Below are 20,641 nucleotides of genomic sequence, written 5' to 3' on the forward strand. Positions count from 1 at the left end.
ACACAATGGATCGGAAATTTGGCAATTAAAAATGCCGGAGTTAGAAATGCCTTCGCGCGCAGTGAGCGATAAAACCGTTTTAACAGTATTTGTTTGTTTGGACAAATTCTTTATTGGCTTTTATTTGTAGTGGCTCCTAATTTCAGGTAACCCAAAAGCAACAGAAAATTTTAATTTAATAGTCATAAACGCTACGGTCTGTCTTATGTGACATTACAAATCCAATTCTGCTTAAACTATAATTAACCTTTTTTGTCATGAAAATGTACGGCTTTGCTGCGTCGCGCTTCTGTACCGCGTGCCAATGTCGCCCTTGTGTGTTCACTTTCAGAATCACAGCATCTCATTTGTCTTAGGACTAGGGAAATGTTACATGTGAATAAAGAAATAAACATCATTGCGTTTATAAAGATACGAAGTCTTTACACTGCAAGATTTTTTTACACTTACATTTATTTTTTTCTTCAAAAATACAAAACAAAAATAAGTATATATGCAGAGAAAAAAACTATTAAAATAGAATATGTGAAATACAAAATATTTACACCAGAAGACATTATTTCATTATCCTATCTTGCTCTCTTGTCCTTAATGGCATAGTGAAGAACCAGTGGTTGAGCCTAAGGGTAGAATTTTTTTTTTAGAATAGTAAGCACAAATAAAGCTAAAATAAGACTTAATCCAAAAAAAAAAAAAAAAAAAAACATATTGTCTCCATCATTAAAAGTACATAAGAGGCTTTCCAGGCATTTTTATGTTTTCAGCTTCATGTTTCAACTCGAATATTGTTCCCCATGTGATTTTGGTGGAAAATTGTACAATTTGTCCAATAACACTGCTTTCATCAAATCACAAGGAAACATAAACAATATAAACAAATTACAAATAAGACAAAACAGATTTTGTTTAATAGCTGAACCTTCTGGTTTTGTGAAACATACCTGAAAATAAACATGAATTATTGCAATTACTGACATATTGTTTTGCACATCAATTAAAGGGATAAAATCTGGAATCACTTATATCTGAATAGAAAAAACTATAATTTCCATTTCTAAAACAAATAGAACACAAGTCTAAAAGTGTAACCTAGGCCACAAAAGAGAGTGCTTTACCAACCTGAACAAGGTGTTGAACTTGGCTTACTGAAAGGAAACACTGTTCCAACAAAAGATGTGTTAATTTAAACAATGGAGAGTATTTTAAAACTACTTTATAAAGGAAATCCAACACATTCATACTGCAGTCAATCTGTTAAACACTATTTAAGAACGCTAAAACCATGATGATATAGAATATTGTTTTTCATTAGTGACATCCATGCCTCAAAGAATTCAGGCCATCATAAAATCGAGAGGAACAACAAAGGATCAATTGTGTTCTATTTTGTTCCTTGATAACTTCATATAGCCTATGTTTTCCTTATCCTCAATGATTTCATAAATTCTTTTCCTATACTTAATCTAGAATGTCATTAATAAACTTCATTTTATTTGTGAGGTATGTTTCACAAAGCCAGAATATTCAGCTATTAAGCAAAACTTGATTTGAGTCAGAAGTGTAATTTGCTTATTTGTTACAAAGTAATAAACCTGCATGAAATTCCTCTAAATATGATGATTCCATAATATTTGCCAGTAGTTGCATTGCACAGTAACTGCAAAAGAACTTTGAGATTAAAAGATGGCAATACCTTTCCAAACCAGTGTGACAGCCACAGACGCTTCATGGTCATGTGATCTGGTAGAGATTCATTATTAAAAACTATCTGGACCTAACACAATAAGATAGAGAACAGAAGACAGAGCAGTGAAAAAAAGGAATACAGGATATATGTGTGTACAAAAAGCTCTAAAGCTTCAACAAACAGCCAAAATTTAATTGTGTCTTTTTACTCATGTTCATTAATTATTATTACAATTACAGTTCTCTTACTGTTAAACAGAACTATTGCTTTATCCTCTGATAGAGTTTATGAATTAATTCTTTCTGCATTATACAACAACATTAGCAGCAGGTAAGCTATGCTTGAGGATACAGTTATTTTATATGAAGCATGTTAATGTTATTACTTTTTGCAGGTTTTTTAAGTTTTCTATACATATATGATTAAGGTTAAAGATGTTTACAGCACAGTTAAAAATAAAAGGGAGAAAAAGTGCCAGTAAATATCTGCATTACAATATTGAGATCAAATGTTGGAAAGTTCTGAAAAAAGACCAATATTTGCGGGAGAGATTTTCCTGTCCTCCACCCACTGAATATCATTTTGTATTCATCTGCTAGGCATTGTGTTCATCACTTCCTGCTGAGTGGGAGTGAAGCTGTGCGCTCTTTGATCTATCCTGAGTCACCTGATTATTATCATTATCATTATTATTATTATTACCACTCACCATCATTTTGCCTTGAGTAGTAAGAAATGTGTAAAATTGTGTAAAATCTTGTCCAGTTCTCATAAAGGCCACATAAAAAAAAATAAAAATAAAAAAAAACTCTACACGACTTAGCAGATTTGTCTTCAAGGCTCCCTAAAACATTTCTGGGTTGTTAAAAGGTAAATGCTCCACATCTGACTTAAGTTGCCTTGTCAAATAGAATACTTCCCTGGTTAAAAGTGTCAGAAGTTACAAGCACTCTTTATTAATAAAAATCTTGATAACTAGGGAGAAAATGAAAATAAAATTCCATCAGTTTCAATTTAAGCAGATATATAAAATTCCCTGTTCTGAAAGGTGTGCTGAATAAATGCCATTATCAGTCTGGACAAAGATTTAAAAAGAAACTACCAGTGTTTTTGAAATACTGTTTCAAAAGAAATAAATAAATAGCAAAAAGCATTGCTGGACCAATGAATCACACACACACACACACACACACACACACACACACACACACACACACACACAAATAGAAACAAGATTTTAAAATAAAAATAGTGTAATGAATTATGGGACAAACCTGGTGCCTCTCCACATTAAGTCGATGGCACAAAACTTTCCTCAAGTGTCTGACCTCGGCTCGGACTGAGCACCGCACAAACTTTTGCTGCAGAATACAGAGCATATTTCAGTTTCATAGAAATGGGCATGTTAACCCTTATTTTAAGACCAAGTCTTGGACTACCCCCCCCAAAACAAACAAACAAAAAAACTCTCTTCCCAGTTTGACTAATGGCATTTAGTTATTAACCTGGTTAACCCTGTGTAAGTATCTATCCAGTGATGTAAACTTTAAAACATGTCTAAGTTCAAAACAACGAGAAAGCATTTTATCAGTACAATTTTATTGCTTAGAAAAATTCACTCTCTGGACATTCTTATGAGTCTCTAGGATATGTATACATGTAAAAACAATGAGATAAACACACCCCTCCTGTTGTTCTGATTTTCTTTCTAAAATCTTTATGCATTTTGTTTATAAACTAACTCTTCATATTGTCTGTTATTCATTACTTTTACAATAGTCCTGAGGAGTCCTGTGGTAAGAACCTCCTCCAGCACAGGGCTCAGCTCTACCCAGGAATCATTATTTTAGTTGCCAGCAACAGACAGAAAAAAAAACACTTAACGAGGTACTATTCTGAGCTGGTTTTGCAAAAATATTAAAGCACAAATGTGGCTCTTCCCTGACTGTCAGTGATTTAGCTTCAGATTCTAAAGCTGTAAGTGTTACTACAGTAATATAATTGCTTGTTGAATTTAGGCACACTGTTGATAACGGTTGCTTGTATTGTATGCTTAAGCAGAATAAATCTTCTGAACAGTAATTCTTTAGGAATAAAATTTCTGATATATACCAGAAACTCACTATGGCAAATTCATAGGCTTTCAGTAGCAACAGATCCATGGGTTGGTCAGCAGCTAACCTCTAATAGTAACCCAACCAAAGAGGCATTGGGGAAGTTGGAAAAAGAGTAAGACAGAAGAAAAATCAAGCATGCAAGATCTATTTCAGATGGAAATTCACAGACACATTTTGGTGACCTCTAAAAGTATATGTAAGATTTATGTCCCTGCCATTAATGGTACACTTAAGATAATGTGTCTAATAACAAGAAGCCTTTAAATAGAAATTTCAAGCAAAGGATTTTCACAGGTCAATAGTTCTTTCAGCAGGGTCATGAACAGATTTTAAGAAAGAAAAACGCCCCAAATGTATATTTTTACATAAACATTTAACACGCATGTAGACTATATCATATTTTTACGGGAAAATATCATCCAAAAAAAGGACAGACAAACATGCATTATTTTAGTCAGTTCTTCATGCTTACCTGTAAAGTTAATTTATTTTTGTCTTTTCCAGATAATGATGAGCTGAAATGACAAAGATCAGATTACTCTCAAATCTTAAAAATGATGGAAACAAGCATACTGCACATAAACTGGTAGGGCATAATGCAGAATGACATTTAAACACTAAGGTTATTGTCAAAATATACTTCCCAGGCAAAAAAAAAAAAAAAAAAAAAAAATAGGCTTTACATTGGAAAATACCTTAGCCTGCATTGGATAATTACAACAGTGCTTAATATGGCTCAGCTAACCCTAACTGATGCAGTGAGTAGCTTCTCATTTCTTAAACAACTATTTCAGAAGACACATCCTGAGACTGTGGCAAAGATATTGTTTTAGAGGGTTCAAGTTAATGGTCTACATTAAAAAAAAAAAAAAAAAAAACACTTATGAGATTGCTTCAACTACTAAAATTGGGTTAAAAACTCTCTAACACATTATTAAAACATGGCAGGATAGTGGTGAACCATCATCTTGGAGGAAGAAATGAGGTCGGAAAAACATGTTCAATGTGCTACATGGGAGAACAGTTAAAACCTTAGTGAAATCAGATAGACTTACAGCTATGCTTAATAGTAAGAGTATTTCTGCACACAAGGGACAGGGACTAAAGAGCCATGTAAACTTAAGAAAACCACTCATCAGTGAGGCTGATCAGAAAAATTATTAAAATTTGCCAGGAAGCATAAAGAACGAACCATGAAACTTTGGGGAAAAAAGGCCATGTGGCCAGATTAACTCTGTTCCAGAGCAATGAGTGTGTCAGGGTTAGAAAAGTGGAGAATGAAGTAAGAACCAATTCAGCAACATTATGTGCTTAAAATAATGGGTTCAGCTGATTACCTAAATATACTGAATGACCAGGGTTTTTCTATCACCTTTTCCTTGGATTTCTCCTTGATGGCATGAGCATATTCCGAGATGACAATGTCAGATTTCATTGGGCTCAAATTGTGAAAAAGTGGTTGAGGGAGCACGGCGCATCATGGTTTTGCCAGTCCAGACCTTAACCCCGTTAATAATATTTTGGATGTGCTTGAGAAGGGTTTAAGCAAATGAATGACTCCCATCATCAATACAACAGATTCATAATTCAAGATCCAAAGAACTTTATTAATCCCATAGGGAAATTGATAGGTAACAGTTGCTCACAGATGTTACAGTATCTAAGGAAATGTAATAAATAAAAAAAAAAAAATCGAATAAATATAAAGAGTCCTAAAACAGTAAGTACCAAAAATATGACCCAAGAGCATTTGTAAATATTGCACAGTAATCTAGTATATGTACGGAATATTGTATTATTATATGTAATATTGCATTACATATTTTACTGGGAAGTAGTATTGCAATTATCATATTATTAATACGGAAAAGTATTAAGGTCCTGTTGTGGTACTGTCAGTGTCAATACTAGAGAAACTAATGTGATTCTGGACTGAAATAAATGTTGTGACATTGCACAAGGCCACAGACTATTTCATACCCAAGACTTCTAATTAACAGTAAATACAATTTATGGAACAGGAAATTGTCTCCTCTTCTTTAGTGTTTTTTTTTAAGGATCTTGAGTCCCATGGCAACTTCTCATAAACAACACAATTGGTGTTAAGGTTGCAATAAAAACTATATTTTTTTATAATAATTTTTTTATAAACTAATATTTTTTATTTAAAATGAATTCTCGTCATATATTAAAAAATGTATATATCTGTACTTAAGGACATCAGTTTGCCACCTCCCTCTGTAACGATACATGTTGTAGAAAACAGCAACTTAGCATTGTTTCTGTCATGCAGGGACATGATTTTCATTTCGCATGTGCACACATTTTCATGCATGATATGGTTATCTTTTCTTTTTTTAGGTTATCTTTTCTGAGCTGAAGTTTACAGACCATTGCCCATTTGCATTTAGCAAATGTAATAAACACTTTACAAATTGTCACTGTTGTGTCACAGCACACAGCTCTGGAAGCAGCAGTCAAGCAACCAAGACACAGACAGACCAACAGCTGCACCATTGAGCTAGCTTATCAAGATAGACTAGTGAGAGATGCACTGCTTACTTGCTGACACAAATAGTCACACTGGCCTGATCATTGTTTCCGTCATAAACTTTGCCCATAAATGGTCATTTTGTTTAAACTTTAAACATGCCCCCAAATATGCTCCCAAAACACTTTTAATTTCATTTTAAACTCAGCCCAGCATCCCTTTTTATTAAAGTGGAAATGATAGGCTGCATCTGCCGGAAATGTGTCACAAGGCAGCAGCCAATCAGCAACAAGAAGAAATTAATAATGCTCTCGCATTGGCTACTTTTAATTAGATTAGATTGGGGGGGGGGGGGGGTCCGTAAACAATTCTTTTTTTTAGGTTTTAAGGAAAAATCCATGAACGACACTGAGTTGTGACTTCACAGGGTAGACTGTATACACTGTATAATCTAGAAAACTAAGGATTTTGTCTATGAAGCAAGTAAAAGGACACTAAAAGAAAGAAGGAAAACAATAGCATTACACAAGCTTTCTAAAAACCCATTAAGAATTAATTAGCCCATCATTTAGAGATATGAAGTGCAGATTAAACATTGTATATGCTTCAAATTAAGAGGCTTAACCATACTATGTTGATGCATGTACAAACATAAAAACGGCACACTAAACAAAATTTTACTGAATATGGGAACTATGTTTTTGATTTATAATCAAAATATCCAAGCCCATAATCATATACAAGATTGACAGATCTTTCACCCATCTCCAAAAAGTTAAACTTAAGGGAATATCATCATGTATGACTCATTGCTAATTGGGTAATCATTAAGTGCTGATTTGCAGATACACAGCTGACTCACACTGTAGTGATGACTGATAAGATAACTGAGTTATGTTTTCATATAATTACTAATATTTTTTTGCCACTGAAGTATGGAGATAAAAGCCAATAGAGTTGTAGTTTCCAGTGTAAATAGCACAAGACTTTGCTTAATTGCTTTACTCTTAGAACTAGAATTCCTTTTTACACTGGATTTGTTGCATGTACTGTCAACCTCCCATGTTTAACAACATGGACACAAAGCACAATTTTCTTTTTAAGGCACTTTAATATTAATTATTTATGCTATACAGTACGTAGCTATAATTCAGTTTGTACTGCAGCAACATGGGGAAGATTCTGACACTAAATATTGAATTTAGTAAATGAGTAAATGTTTCAATGATTTATTGTGTATTTATTGCCTGACGGTCAGTATGGTTAGAATGTTAAGTTTATTAATTATACAACAAATGCATTTGAGTTCCGATCAAATTTGTCGGGCTAAGTGGTGTTCCAAGAGTGCCTTCTAGTGCACAGAAATGGACATTTCACTATGTGCATTACTTTTATTGTCTGTCTTCAGCACATAAAATTTCACTTTCTAGTCAGAAAAGGTTATTACAGAAGTTTGAAAGCCATCATCAGTGGACATGGCAATAAATACATTAAGAATTTTGCCTTGAAACATGAAAATAAAATGATCAAATAAAGATGAAAAGGAAACAGGAAAGCCATTTTTTACCGGAAACAGCTTTAAGAACAAACAAATCAATATGAGCTAGCTAACCAGACAGCAATAGTGATGATGCAATATTGTTACCTTAAGTTCTCATTTACAGAATTGTTGTATAAAAGCAATATATATATATATATATATATATATATATATATATTATATATATATATATATATTTTTTTTTAAGGAAGACTAAGTTTCAGACCAATTAAGACCATTGAAGCACATAGTTGTCCCGTCATCTATAAGACAGATCAGAAAGAACTTGTCTTTCTTAGTTAACGCTTTTGTTACCTTCAAATTGACTAAAAAGTCAATTTGACCATAGCAACTTCAACCTCCAGTCACTGAATATGAAGAAATGTTTTTTTTTCAATTTTCAATTATTTATTTTGAGACTTTAAACATTTTTTACTGATGCTAAGCTAGTGCAACCAATAAGCCAAGTTATTATATTTATAACAAAATTACTGTTTTATATTCCTTGTTTTTTTGCAAATTAATAACTCAGAACGTTCTCCTAGATAAGACAACAAAATTTGAATTTAAATTCACACAATCTTTCTATTTCTTTTTTCATTTCTTTTTCCTTAACAAGACTAAAACTGAGACTTACCTTTGTCTCTCGAGACATAGCGAGACTTGTTCATCATATCTGTAAAAATGGGCTTTAGAGTGATCAAAGCTGGTGTATGGTAATCCTGTATTATCTGGCAATGAGTCTATGAGAAACAAACAAAGCATAAATTAGACATCATTAAAAGGGTATGTTTAGTGACGTTTTACTGTATTTTACTGCTTCCTTTTCCTTCAAATAGAACGTAAAAGGTTACATTTAAAATAGATTCGTGTGTTGCCTTAGAATTGTAAAATGACTTTTGTGCTTGTAGAAAGACACATTTAAAAGTCCAACAGTCGATTTTTTTATTCCATATTTATACAAATAAACTGGAAGATATGTAAAGCATACTAAAAAAAAAAAAAAACACCGGGATAAACCTTGGCCTTAGCAAATGAGAAAACCTGTTTGGGAAAACTGACTTCCAGGCCCATAGTATTGTTTGTGGTTGAATGCTTTACCTGTCACTCATTTTATAAACATTATGTGAGCAATCCAAGATCCTGGTGGCAGAGCTTTGTGAACATGGGCAGGAATCATTCAAATGCCAAGAAAACAGCAAAAAAAAGGCCAACTATCAGAGAGGTCTGCATCGTTTTAAATTAGATAAAGCAGTTTGATTTTAACATGGTCTGTCTTACCATCCCCTAATGGTTGTATAATGCGTTCAAGACCTCTTGACTGATAAAATTCCCTGATTCTCTTGTCTTCACCTGAGAAACAGGGGGAAAAAATTAGACATTCGGTATCATAAAACCTAATATTGTTCTAATGCAGATGAGGGGTACTTACTTTCCTGTAGACCTGGAACAAGTTTGTAAACTATGTCTTGCATTACTCTGTCCAGCTTAAGATTTAGCAAGGGTTGTGTTTCATGAATTTTGATGTTACACATTGGACAATATTTGCTGGTCTGGAGGTATTTCACAATGCAACTCTTGCAGACTAGAAAGGAAATAAAAGAATACTATGGACAATTAGAAAAATTATGTACAATTAGCAGAACAATAATCTCTTGTAAAAAAAAAAATCATACATTTCATTTACACCTCAAAACTCTATACAAACAAATTAAAGTGGGGCAACAAAGTATTTAGTCAGCCACCAATTGTGCAAGTTCTCCTATTTAAAAAGATGAGAGAGGCCTGTGACTTTCATCATAGGTATACCTCCACTATGAGAGACAAAATAAGAAAAAAATCACATATGATTTTTAATGAATTAATTGTTTAATTGCTCTGTAAAATAAGTACTTGGTCACCTAAAAACAAGCAAGATTTCTGTCTCTCACAAACCTGTAACAACCTCTTTAAGAGGCTCTTCTGTCCTCCATCGTTACCTATTATTACGGTATTAATGGCATCTGCTACCAGTTTAAAAGACACCTGTCCACAATCTCAAACAGTCACACTCCAAACTCCCCTATGGTAAATGGTAAGCAGCTTGGTGTGAAGAAATCAACTGTGGGAACAATTATTAGAAAATGGAAGACTTACAAGACCACTGATTATCACCCTCTATCTGGAGCTTCATGCAAGATCTCACCCCGTGGGTTCAAAATGATCACAAGAAGTGAGAGCAAAAATCCCAGAACCACACGAGGGGACCTAGTAAATGATCTGCAGAGAGCTGGGACCAAAGTAACATAGGCTACCATCAGGCCCGTCTGAAGTATGCTAGACAGCATTTGGATGATCCAGAAGAAGATTGGGAGAATGTCATATGGTCAGATGAAACCAAAATATAACTTTTTGGTAAAAACTCAACTTGTGTTTGGAGGAAAAAGAATGGTAAGTTGCATCCAGAGAACATAAAACATGGGGGTGGAAACATCATGCTTTGGGGCTATTTTTCTGCAAAGGGATGATTGATCCATGTAAAGAAAGATTAAATGGGACAATGTATATGAGATTGAGTGAAAACCTCCTTCCATCAGCAAGGGCATTGAAGATGAAATGTGGCTGGGTCTTTCAGCATCCCAAACACACTACCCGGGCAACGAAGGAGTGGAAGCATTTCAAGGTCCTGGAGTGGCCTAGCCAGTCTCCAGATGTCAACCCCATAGAAAATCTTTGGAGGAAGTTGAAAGTCTGTGTTGCCCAGCGACAGCCCCAAAACATCACTGCGCTGAAACCAAAATATAACTTTTTGGTAAAAACTCAACTTGTCGTGTTTGGAGGAAAAAGAATAGTAAGTTGCATCCAAAGAACATCATACGTACTATGAAGCATGGGGAGGAATGTTTCACAATTGGTGGCTGACTAAATACTTTTTTGCCCCACTGTAAATGTTCATTATCAAACAAACATCACATTACTGTTGTGTTTTCTGTAAAAATACATTCATCAAACTTAATAAGGAAGGAGTCTAATGCAACCACAGGGGGGCGCAATCCAGTGTCTTCTTGTGCCAGTCCTAAGTCTGGATAAATCCAGAGGGTTGTGTCAGGAAGGGCATCCGACATAAAACGTTTGCCAAATCAATGATGAAATTTCATTTCCATATCGGATCGGTCACAGCCCGGGTTAACAACGACCGCCACCGGTGTACAGGACAGTGGTGAGACCAGCGATGCTCTATGGCTTGGAGACAGTGGCACTGAAGAAAACACAGGAGGCAGAGCTAGAGGGAGCAAAGCTGAAGATGTTGAGGTTCTCTTTGGGAGTGTTGAGGATGGATAGGATCAAGGAGGAGTTCATCAGAGGAACAACCCATGTTACATGTTTTGGAGATAAAGTCAGAGAGGCCAGATTAAGGTGGTTTGGACATGTTCAGAGGAGAGAGTGTGAATAATATCAGTAGAAGGATGCTGAGGTTGGAACTGCCAGGCAGAATGTCTAGAGGAAGACCAAAGAGGCGATTTATGGATGCAGTGAGAGAGGACATGAAGTTAGTTGGTGTGAGAGAAGAGGATGTAAAGGATAGGGTTAAATGGGGGCAGATGATTCGCCCTGAAAGGGAACAGCCGAAAGACAAAGAAGAAGAATAAGGAAGGAGTCTCCAGTTTCAAACCGGGAAAGCAAATTTAGTATTCTGGCACTTTGGTAATTCCCATTAAATAAAAGCTTAAGTCAACATAAAAAAAAAAAAAACCTTTACAAGAGGAAAAAAGTATTTAAGTTGCACAAATTAATAAGATTACCACTTTGTTACAAAGCTGTTGTTGGTAACCACAGCTTCAATACTTCTCCAGTAAGCAGGAGTACCGCTAGAGATTTTGGAATCCCTAAAAAGCCAACAGTTTTAAATTGCCAGAGTATTTTTAAACGCCCACTCTCACAGGTAAAGACTTGTCTTTTTGTGAGATAAATGCTGGCCAATGCTTGCATGGCAAATTGTCTTTAATTCCCCAAGGTTACGAGTATCTCACTTACGGACTTGCAATACATTTTCGATGGGATTTAATTAACAGTTGGCTAAGCCATGCAAAGCCTTGTCGAGTTATTTTGGCTGTATGTTTGGGGTTCTTGTCTTTTCAACCCTTCTGGGGAACCCTTTCCCCAAATTCAATTTCCTGACCGAGATCAAATTGTCCTCTAATAAGTCCTGGCATATCAGTTCTTTCATGGTTTCTTTGATGACATACAGTGGTCCAGTTCCATTTGCAAAAAAAAGCAGGGCCATATCATGAGGCTTTAATGTGGGTATGGTAATCTTGCAATCATGTACACAATTCTTCCACTACACTTCTTTCTCCAGACATGTCGAGTTGAATTATTGGCAGAGTTCTATTTTTGTTTCTTCTGACCAGAGCATCTCATACTAAAATATTTCAGCTTTAGTTGGTCAACCAATTGTTATAATATGGGTGTTTTTACTTTGGCTTTCCTTTACCTTCACCAAGATTTCTAATTCCTGAGTAAAATCCTTTCAACTAGTGCTGCATAGGTAATCATGCCGAATTGAAATTCTGAAATATGGATTTTTGCAATTATATAATCGTAAAAGGCTGCAATTTATAACAGGTAAATGTACCATCAGGAATTTGTACATACAGAAATGTGAGGTTTATTAATAACTTAAGTATTTGTTTATTTTTATAATAATTCTGAGGTGATAAATATTGGGAAACATCCTCTTAATCAGATAATTTGTGCTGTTATCTGATAGCCGAAAAAATAGCCCAATTAATAGTCTCATAACAGTTTAAATCACAACTGAACTACGTGTCAAAATACTGTGCATGGCAGGCTCTGATGCACTGGACGTTCTGATACCTTTCTATAGTGCCCATCAATGACTCCTTTTGCAGCATTGACTTTTTGGTGGGAATGAACGAGTCAGGCTGGCATTTGGTCCCCACCATTAGCCTTCATGGTCATGACCCTGTCACCAGGTTACTGGTATAAAATTAACAATGTTGTGTAAACATGGCTGATCGGCGTACAAGTGCATTTCCTGTGGATATAAACATACACACGCGCGCATGCGCGCACATGTACAGCAAGCATCTATATTAATAAAAGATATCCATATAAATTGTCTGTACATTGGTCAGACCTCGCTCTTTCAATGATATCTTTACGTTTATGTAAGCCACAGAAACTGCTATAAATGTCCCTACAAAGTGCCCATATCCTCACCAAATACAAATACATGCACAACACAGCATGCCGAACTCTAACTGAACCTTTACAGATGCATGGACAGATGAAATAATCTATGTTAAACATGAAGTGTATGTGGCTGACAACAAAAGAAGTACAACCTAGTGTTAACAAGGTGCAAGACACTCAACCTGACAAAATGTTATTTCTTTGTAATAAGTAAGGCAGAGAGGTTCGCTGTTCATAAAGACAGGCAGACATGTACGTGGGCTTCAACCTGAAATAATATCACTGATTACATTAAACCTGTTCAGCTTATGTGTAGCTTTTATCCATTTCTAAAAGTTTTGTAATTATCAATAATGCTAGTATTAAACAAAAAAAAGTCTAATTATATATTTCCCCTCACTGTATGTTCTCTCGCTTTGTGAAAGTAAATAAATTAGCAGCGAGGAGCAGAAAATAGTCTGCAAATGGAAGAAATCCTGTAGTGAGGTAAATGTTTGTCATCTTCTTTGATTTGCTTTGTAAGCAGCAATGCAGGACAAGCAACAAAAACAGAGCCAATGAGTTTGATTGGCAGATCATACTAGATCCGGCGTGATTCTGCTAACCTAACATACAACATGTGGGGTGCCCTGTACGTTTATCCAGACGCAGGTTCTTGACGCTTGTCCCATAGTATCCTCAGCTGCATATTTTACCCTCCTCCCCGATTCAACTATCCAGGCTAATATTTTAGCGGTAAAATGGATGCATTGGATTAGGAAAATGAGTAGTAATGAGTAGGCAATTTGTCAATGGCCAGCAACATCCGCAAGCCCTGCTGGTGGAACTGAGCTATATCTGAGCTGTGTCCTAAAGCAAGGTTCCTAATGACCAGAAACATGTAGAATATAGAATACATTCAAAATATTTACACCCCTTAAGGGGAAATAGAACTTACAAGTGTGAAGACACTCAGTAATAGTTGTGGCATCAATGAAGTATCCTGCACACAGGTAGCACACAATGTGTTCATTCAGGTCCTTGATTTTTATCTTCACTTCTTCCTGTAAAATCAAATGAGATAATAAGGCAACAGCTCATAAATGATCACACATGTGGGAGAATAAATGTAACCTCATTTATTTATTTTTTACAATCATTATTGTTTTCTTTTTAAATAGCTTAGTAACACATCTAGTGATTTTCAGAGCAGACATTAAATACTGTTCTGCACTCATTCTCCAGCTCACATCACAGCTGCTTGTTCTCAGGAGTTTGGACAACAGGCTCTGTCGCCTCACCACCAGGGTGTAAAGCCTGACTGAGTTCAGCTTGCTTACGTCAACCTCCCAAACAATCCATGAGATCATCACTGAACAACACTGCTTGTCCCACCCACACAACCTTCCCTTTAAAAAACATTCATGGCTATATACACAAGCATTTTAAAGGAATAGTAAACAGTTAGTTCTAGCTCCAAATTGATTGCATGAGTGCTGTTTCATGGGTGCTTATATTTCGTATAACAGAAGTTGTAAAACATCCCAGTGATATTACACCACTTGATGGTGTTTAGTACATTGAAACAGTTACATCACTTACTACGGGCTATCAATCTGTGGATGCCAGGTTCTTGACTATTCAGTACCACTGCTTCTGCTTACATGACAGAAATTATGTAAATATTTTTTTGTGGCATGGCCAAAGACATTCTATGAGAAATTAATTATGATCTAAAGCACGTCCCAAATGTTCTTTATACATACGGCAAATTAACTCTTTTTAGTAAAGTTACATTTTATTTACAAAACATCCTCCACATAAATGTCTGTCTTTATAAACGCACACAGCGTTCTGTCTCCCAATTAAGATGAACTTGTGTTAAAACACCTGGTTGTATGCATTTAATTGCATTGTAAGAGCAGTTTGTGTTGTTGCATTGTTGACCGAGTTTTAGGCTTCCTTGTACAAAGGCAAACATCCAAAACCTGTGTTGCCGTCCAAATACTTATGGCCCTCACTGTGTATTATATAAAATAAATATGAACCATTTCGGAAGATTTTTATACTTAAAAAGCATTAATTTCTCCTCTGTATGCAGACTTTTGCGATCCCTTTTAAAAATTTGCAATCCCTTGTGAATTTTTTCGTTCTTTATTCAACACGTTTCAATGCAAATCCCTAATGAATTAAAATGCAGATTAGTTTATTGCGTCACCTAGGCACTTTCTGAGCACACGTTAGCGACTTTCCCCTCAAGAGTTCGCAACACTGAATCGTGCAAAACCTCCACGGACTAAAACGAAAGAAAACAAATATCCACGTGGAGCGCGGGACATCTGAAGGCTGTAGAAAAAGTGTGACTAAACACCAAGATCTGACAATTCCGGCATCAAAATGTAATTTTACACCGAAATCACACCTAGCACGGGTTACAGCTGAGATACTACACGGTTTCCAGTTTAGCGGAACGTAACAGTCATTGTGTGCTATTGAAGGCTTGAACATCGCGCAGCCACGGCGTCTCGTAAGACAAGCGGAGTAAAGAAAGGGTCCTGGGGCCAGAGTAAAAGCTACAAAAAATATTTTAGAGTTGTTTATTCACTCATGTGGGTGCTATTCTGTGGTAAAATCTACCCCTCAGTCCAAAAAGAACTATAAAATCAATAAACGACGAGAAGGAGGCGGCGGCTTTGACGCCCAAGGATGCACTTGTTCAGTCGTGCTAACCAGCTAACAGACCGAATCTTTACCGTCGCGAGGATGAACGCGTTCTCTCGATCTCACACGCTGAATTTTACATGGGATAAGGACACGTTTTCCGACTTCATCACAATATATAAATCTCAAAGCGTAAAACAATACCCGGACCCTGTGGAAAACAAAGCCAAAAAACCTCGAGACGGTGAACAACAGCACACTCGATTCATCCACACTCACGCCTGCGCAAAGCCGCTGCATGCTCGCGCAGTCCGTGTCGCTTTCCCCCCGCAGTCCGGACGAGCGCGCGGCTGCAAGAGCCCTATTTATGTCAGATCACAAGCACTTGATAATTTCCCTGCACGAGCAGCAGCGTCATGTCTCGATACGCTCTCTTTACTCACCTCGTTTCTTAAAGGATCAAGTTTATAAACGTTCTGTAGTTGATTTCTTAGCCGCATAGCTATCGCCATTGGACCTTGTTCCGCCATCTTTGGGAATTCTGCTTACTTCCGGGTAACGGGAGTGGGCATGTTCGGTGGTGGCGCGCAGTGTGAGAGAACAGCTCCCCGGCATAAAGCTCTAATCTCACTTTAGCTTCTAATTACACGGCAGGCAGCACGTGGAAAAGTACGGCGGTGTTATGATGTGGTATCACACATAGTGAGAAATCCAAATATGGCGCCGAAAGTTACAAAAAATAAAGCCAAAAATGCATTCGTGGAAATCCCCGTGGTGAATCCCAGTGCTTTAGGTTCAGGGGCTCTGTGTTGCCTGTCAGTTATCAAGGGAATTAAATATGTCCCGGATTAAATAGTAAGTTCATAAATTGCGATGTAGCAAAACTCAAACCGTCTCTGGTTCTAGGGGTATTGTATGATTGGGGTGCTGTTTGTGTCGCACTAATGTTAAATTTACATTTACAAAAATGTATGTGAAGTTAGGGTAAATGATATTTAAACGTTGTTCAGGTGTTCCTTACAACCTATACTTTAGGTAAATAACAAAATTATAATAAATCCCATATCCCATTGAAAAATGTATTATGGCTGCCATCATTGTATGTTATGATTTGTTTGAACATTTTATTTGTATTGGTATATATATAATATATATATATATATTAAAATTGTTCAACCCTCACTGAAAATGATTTTTACTCTCCCTTTTTTTTTTTGGTCAAAATGACTAACTTGCAGCTGTTTGTAATAAATCAGTGAAACATGATCAGTTTAAATAACTCAACACAACTGATATAACAAGTAGTTCCTCCAAATAACACAAAGGGTCCTTTAAATGACCACTGCAGTCTCAGAATTATTCAACCATTAATCCCTTGAATAAAATCCTTCTTTATGGCACAAGTTTGTAAATCAGGTGTTGTCTTATACAACTAATTAGATGCTTCAGCTGTACTTGATTTAGAAAACATTAAATACCTGGACCTTCTACAGATTTGTTGATGGAGATGTTTGACTGCATGTCAGAAATGGCTATGTTAAGAGAGCTGTCCATAACATTAAGAGATCATTGCCTTACACAAGCTAGGTCAAGAATATAAAAAATATAGCAAAGACACTAAATGTTCCTAAAAAAATACAGTAGGAAGCCTAGTTCACAGGATAAAATTTAATGGAACAATGGCTACACTACCTTGATGTGGCAGAAAAAGGAAGATATCACCTGCTGCTACCAAATTCCTGACTAAAAAGGACCTACAAAAAGATTTGGTGGCAGCTGAAGTTTTACTCTGCACTATAAGGTACATACTGCACACTGAAGTTCTCCGTGCCCACACCTCAAGACATACCCAGCTACTGACCATAAAACAAGAAAAATCCACTCCAATATGCTAAAACCATATAACAATACACAGAAGTTTAGGAATTATGTTCTATAGACTGAAGAAACAAAACTTGAACTTTTTGAGCCTATAGATGTATGGTATGTTTGACCCTTTTAACAGAGCAATGGTCTTATACATACTTTAAGGTCTACCAAGGCTCGGTTTCTGGAGTCCTGGAGCATTCTAAAGTGGCTATCACAGTTTCCTGCCTTGAATGCAATAGAACTTTTTGCCGGTATTTAAAACGAGCAGTTGCAGCACAGAAACCCTAAAATCTAGAGGCTACTGCCCAAGTGGAATGGGCTAAGATCCCCGGGGATACACTGCCCAAACCTAGTGACTAGCTATATATATATATATATATAAAATCACGTTTGCAGCAGGTTATACAGTAGTTAAAGGGGGTTTTACTAAGTACTAATGATGTTTCTCATTAAGTTTCTCATAATCTTTACACTGTAACAGTCATTAATAAGATTTTATGTTGGCTTTGTAGAAACCACTTGTTATTATTGGTTGTGTTGAGCTATTTAAATTTTTTTTATTTAACATCCAAAAGTTATTTTGCTGTCCAAATACTTATGGACCTAACTGTGTATAATATAAAATAAATGAATATGAACCTTTTGTTTTTTTAAAAAAAGCATCAATTTCCCCTCTGTATTCAGAATTCTGAGACCCCTTGTATGTTTTTTTTTTCCTTGTATTGTATTGTTCTTCTAGAGGTGTAGTGGTAAGCACTGTTGCTTTGCACCTCCAGGGTCCAGGTACAATTCCCAGCCAGGCTTGATTACCGTCTCTGTGTGCATGGAGTTTGCATGTTCTCTCCATGCTTGGTGGGTTTCCTCCAGGTACTCCGGTTTCCTCCCACAGTCCAAAGACATGTAGGTTAGGTTGATTGGCGTTCCCAAATTGCTCGTAGTTTCTGAGTAAGTGTATGTGTGTGCCCTGCAATGGGTTGGCACCCTGTCCAGGGTGTACCCCGCCTTGTGCCCTATAACCCTCCTGTTCTTGTAGACTCATTTCTGTTCTGGAATCCTAAGTGGTGGAATAAACTTCCTACCGTTAGATGTCCGTACAGATGAGTCTCTGGCAACTTGAAGCGACGACCTATATAAAAGACATATCTGCTTCTTCAGTACTCGAGCTATTTCCGAAAAAAAAAAAAAAATCCCAACAGTGTTTGACTAATAGTACTTAGTTAGTGACCTAGTAAGCTGGTGTAAGAATCTATTCAATGATGGAAACTACAAAGCTTTTTGTAAGTCGCTCTGGATAAGAGCCAAATGCTTAAAATATAAATGTCAGATTTAATTCAATCAATAAGTAAATCAATAAACGTAATTTTCAATGGGGGGGGGGGGGGGGTAATTTCGAGTGTAACTGTGTGTGTGTGTGTGTGTGTTGTTTTTTGTTTGTTTTTAGAAGTTTCGATTTTGTAATAAATTCGATGATGCTTGTTACCACCTATGTAAGTATGCTTCAAGATCCTCCGGGATAACCCCAGTCTAAAACCACCACTCTTCACACAGATGGGAAAAAATATCAACGCAAAAGGTGTCAAAAGTGAATCACTCTCTCTCTCTCTCTCTCACACACACACACTCATCTAATTTAAACTACAGCACTGTACTGCTCAACGTTTTCAGCACTAAAGTCTTTCAATACTCTTCACACATCTCTGTAGGAGGTGTTTATTGTCACTCCTGCAATCACTCAGCCATACTCTGGCTATTTATCAATGTACTTTTACTATTGAGCCAGTAGATGGCCTCATGTGCCTTCGGTTCCTTGTATTACTGGCGGCAGTGAAAAGCTGCGATTAAAGTGTGATTTGATTGGAACCAAACGCTAAAACCCATGTAATGTGCAAAGAGAGTCGTGTAAGGGCCTCCTGGTGTGTGTAAACCTCTTCTCTGTGCCGTCCTGGTACTTTAAATAATATACTGCATCTGTTTTATTTTGTAATTAAATATGATATGAAGAGATTCTGTTTCGGACTATTAAAAAAATGCCTGATACTCTTTTGTATGAAGAAAGCTTGTTGAAATGATCTTTACAGTAAAGATAAAAAGCCTAAAATGTAGACCTAAACGTTTTTATTAAGAGTAGAATGAAAATGAAAGAAAGTGGATTCATTTCCATTTTAATTGACTTTATCAAAATTACAGTGGGTTCAATGTTTGCAACAAGCTGATGGTCTCTTTAAATACTCTAAATGATTTTAGAAATAGATTTTATTTTCCTATTGGCTAGTTTTTATAACTAGTTTTATGACTGTTGACCTGTGGCCCCTGCGATAGATTGGCACCCTGTCCAGGGTGTACCTCGCCTCGTGCCCTAAGTCTCCTGGGATAGGCTCAAGGCCCCCCGCAACACTGAATACACTGAATACAAGCGGTATAGACGATGAGTGAGTAAGTTTACCTGTGGATGTATTTAAAGACTAGCCTTTTGAGCCCTTGCTTTGTTTTCCTTGCACATCTTTTAGAAAAAAAAAAGAAAAATCAAGGCAAGAAGATACACACTTGTAACCTCCTTTGACACTATAGGTAACTAAATATTCTCCATCTGTGTAAGGAGCATTAAATTATGACTTTTTTTAAAGTTGAACCATAATTAGACTGCAGGTTTTAATTATATTTGGTCATCCTGTTTCCACCATGTCTTTAGAGGTTAATTTAGGACTGTTATAAACTAGTGGCGTTAAGAAGCTGAAGGCCTTCAATTGGAGTTTTTATAAAGATCTGAATCTTTATCAAAATAAAAATATATTATTGTAACTTAAATTATTGTATTACTTACAAATATACTTATTCCTATCGATGCATCTCTTTGTCTTAGGGCCTGGGGAGCGGAAACAACTTTATCCAATCAGATCTTCTTTGCTGTTGTTATGTGGCTTACTGAACACTAAATACTTATTTCTAAGGCTTTCCCTGAGGCCAGGCTGAACTTTAATTAGGTTCCTCTGACGTAACTGAAGTGGCAGATTTTTTATAAGTGACATAGGCAGCAATCCAGAGTGGCATCTAGCTGGGGGCAAAAGAAAATAAAAATTCAGAATAATGATAAGATTTTTACA

At 36.2% G+C, this 20,641-nt stretch overlaps 1 protein-coding gene across 2 annotated transcripts; it reads right to left on the reverse strand.

The window, feature by feature from the left end:
- Positions 1 to 465: 465 nt before the first annotated feature.
- Positions 466 to 16,320, reverse strand: pcgf1 (polycomb group ring finger 1). 2 transcript variants are annotated; one of them, XM_053505037.1, is made up of 9 exons: positions 16,115 to 16,320; positions 13,969 to 14,074; positions 9,268 to 9,420; positions 9,117 to 9,188; positions 8,473 to 8,578; positions 4,277 to 4,319; positions 2,962 to 3,048; positions 1,694 to 1,774; positions 466 to 620 (listed from the first exon to the last, which is right to left on the reverse strand). In XM_053505037.1, the coding sequence occupies exons 1-9, from the start codon at positions 16,199 to 16,201 to the stop codon at positions 570 to 572; spliced, it is 786 nt and encodes a 261-aa protein (XP_053361012.1). In that variant the 5' UTR covers positions 16,202 to 16,320; the 3' UTR covers positions 466 to 569. The 2 variants fall into 2 exon arrangements, with proteins under 2 accessions (XP_053361012.1, XP_053361013.1); XM_053505038.1 differs by lacking the exon at positions 16,115 to 16,320 and adding an exon at positions 15,951 to 16,081.
- Between the last annotated feature and the right edge of the window lie 4,321 nt (positions 16,321 to 20,641).

The sequence above is a fragment of the Clarias gariepinus genome, chromosome 10 (assembly GCF_024256425.1).
Source record: "Clarias gariepinus isolate MV-2021 ecotype Netherlands chromosome 10, CGAR_prim_01v2, whole genome shotgun sequence".
Taxonomy (NCBI): Eukaryota; Metazoa; Chordata; class Actinopteri; order Siluriformes; family Clariidae; genus Clarias; species Clarias gariepinus.

What these genes read in the sequence shown, in the direction of transcription:
- pcgf1 (XM_053505037.1), bottom strand. Translation starts at nt 16,201, where the DNA reads ATGGCGGAACAAGGTCCAATGGCGATAGCTATGCGGCTAAGAAATCAA. An exon ending in CTATGTCTCGAGAGACAAAG is followed by an intron (nt 4,320 to 8,472) that starts GTAAGTCTCAGT and finishes TTGTCATTTCAG; the next exon opens with CTCATCATTATCTGGAAAAG. An exon ending in AAAATAAATTAACTTTACAG is followed by an intron (nt 3,049 to 4,276) that starts GTAAGCATGAAG and finishes TGTATTCTGCAG; the next exon opens with CAAAAGTTTGTGCGGTGCTC.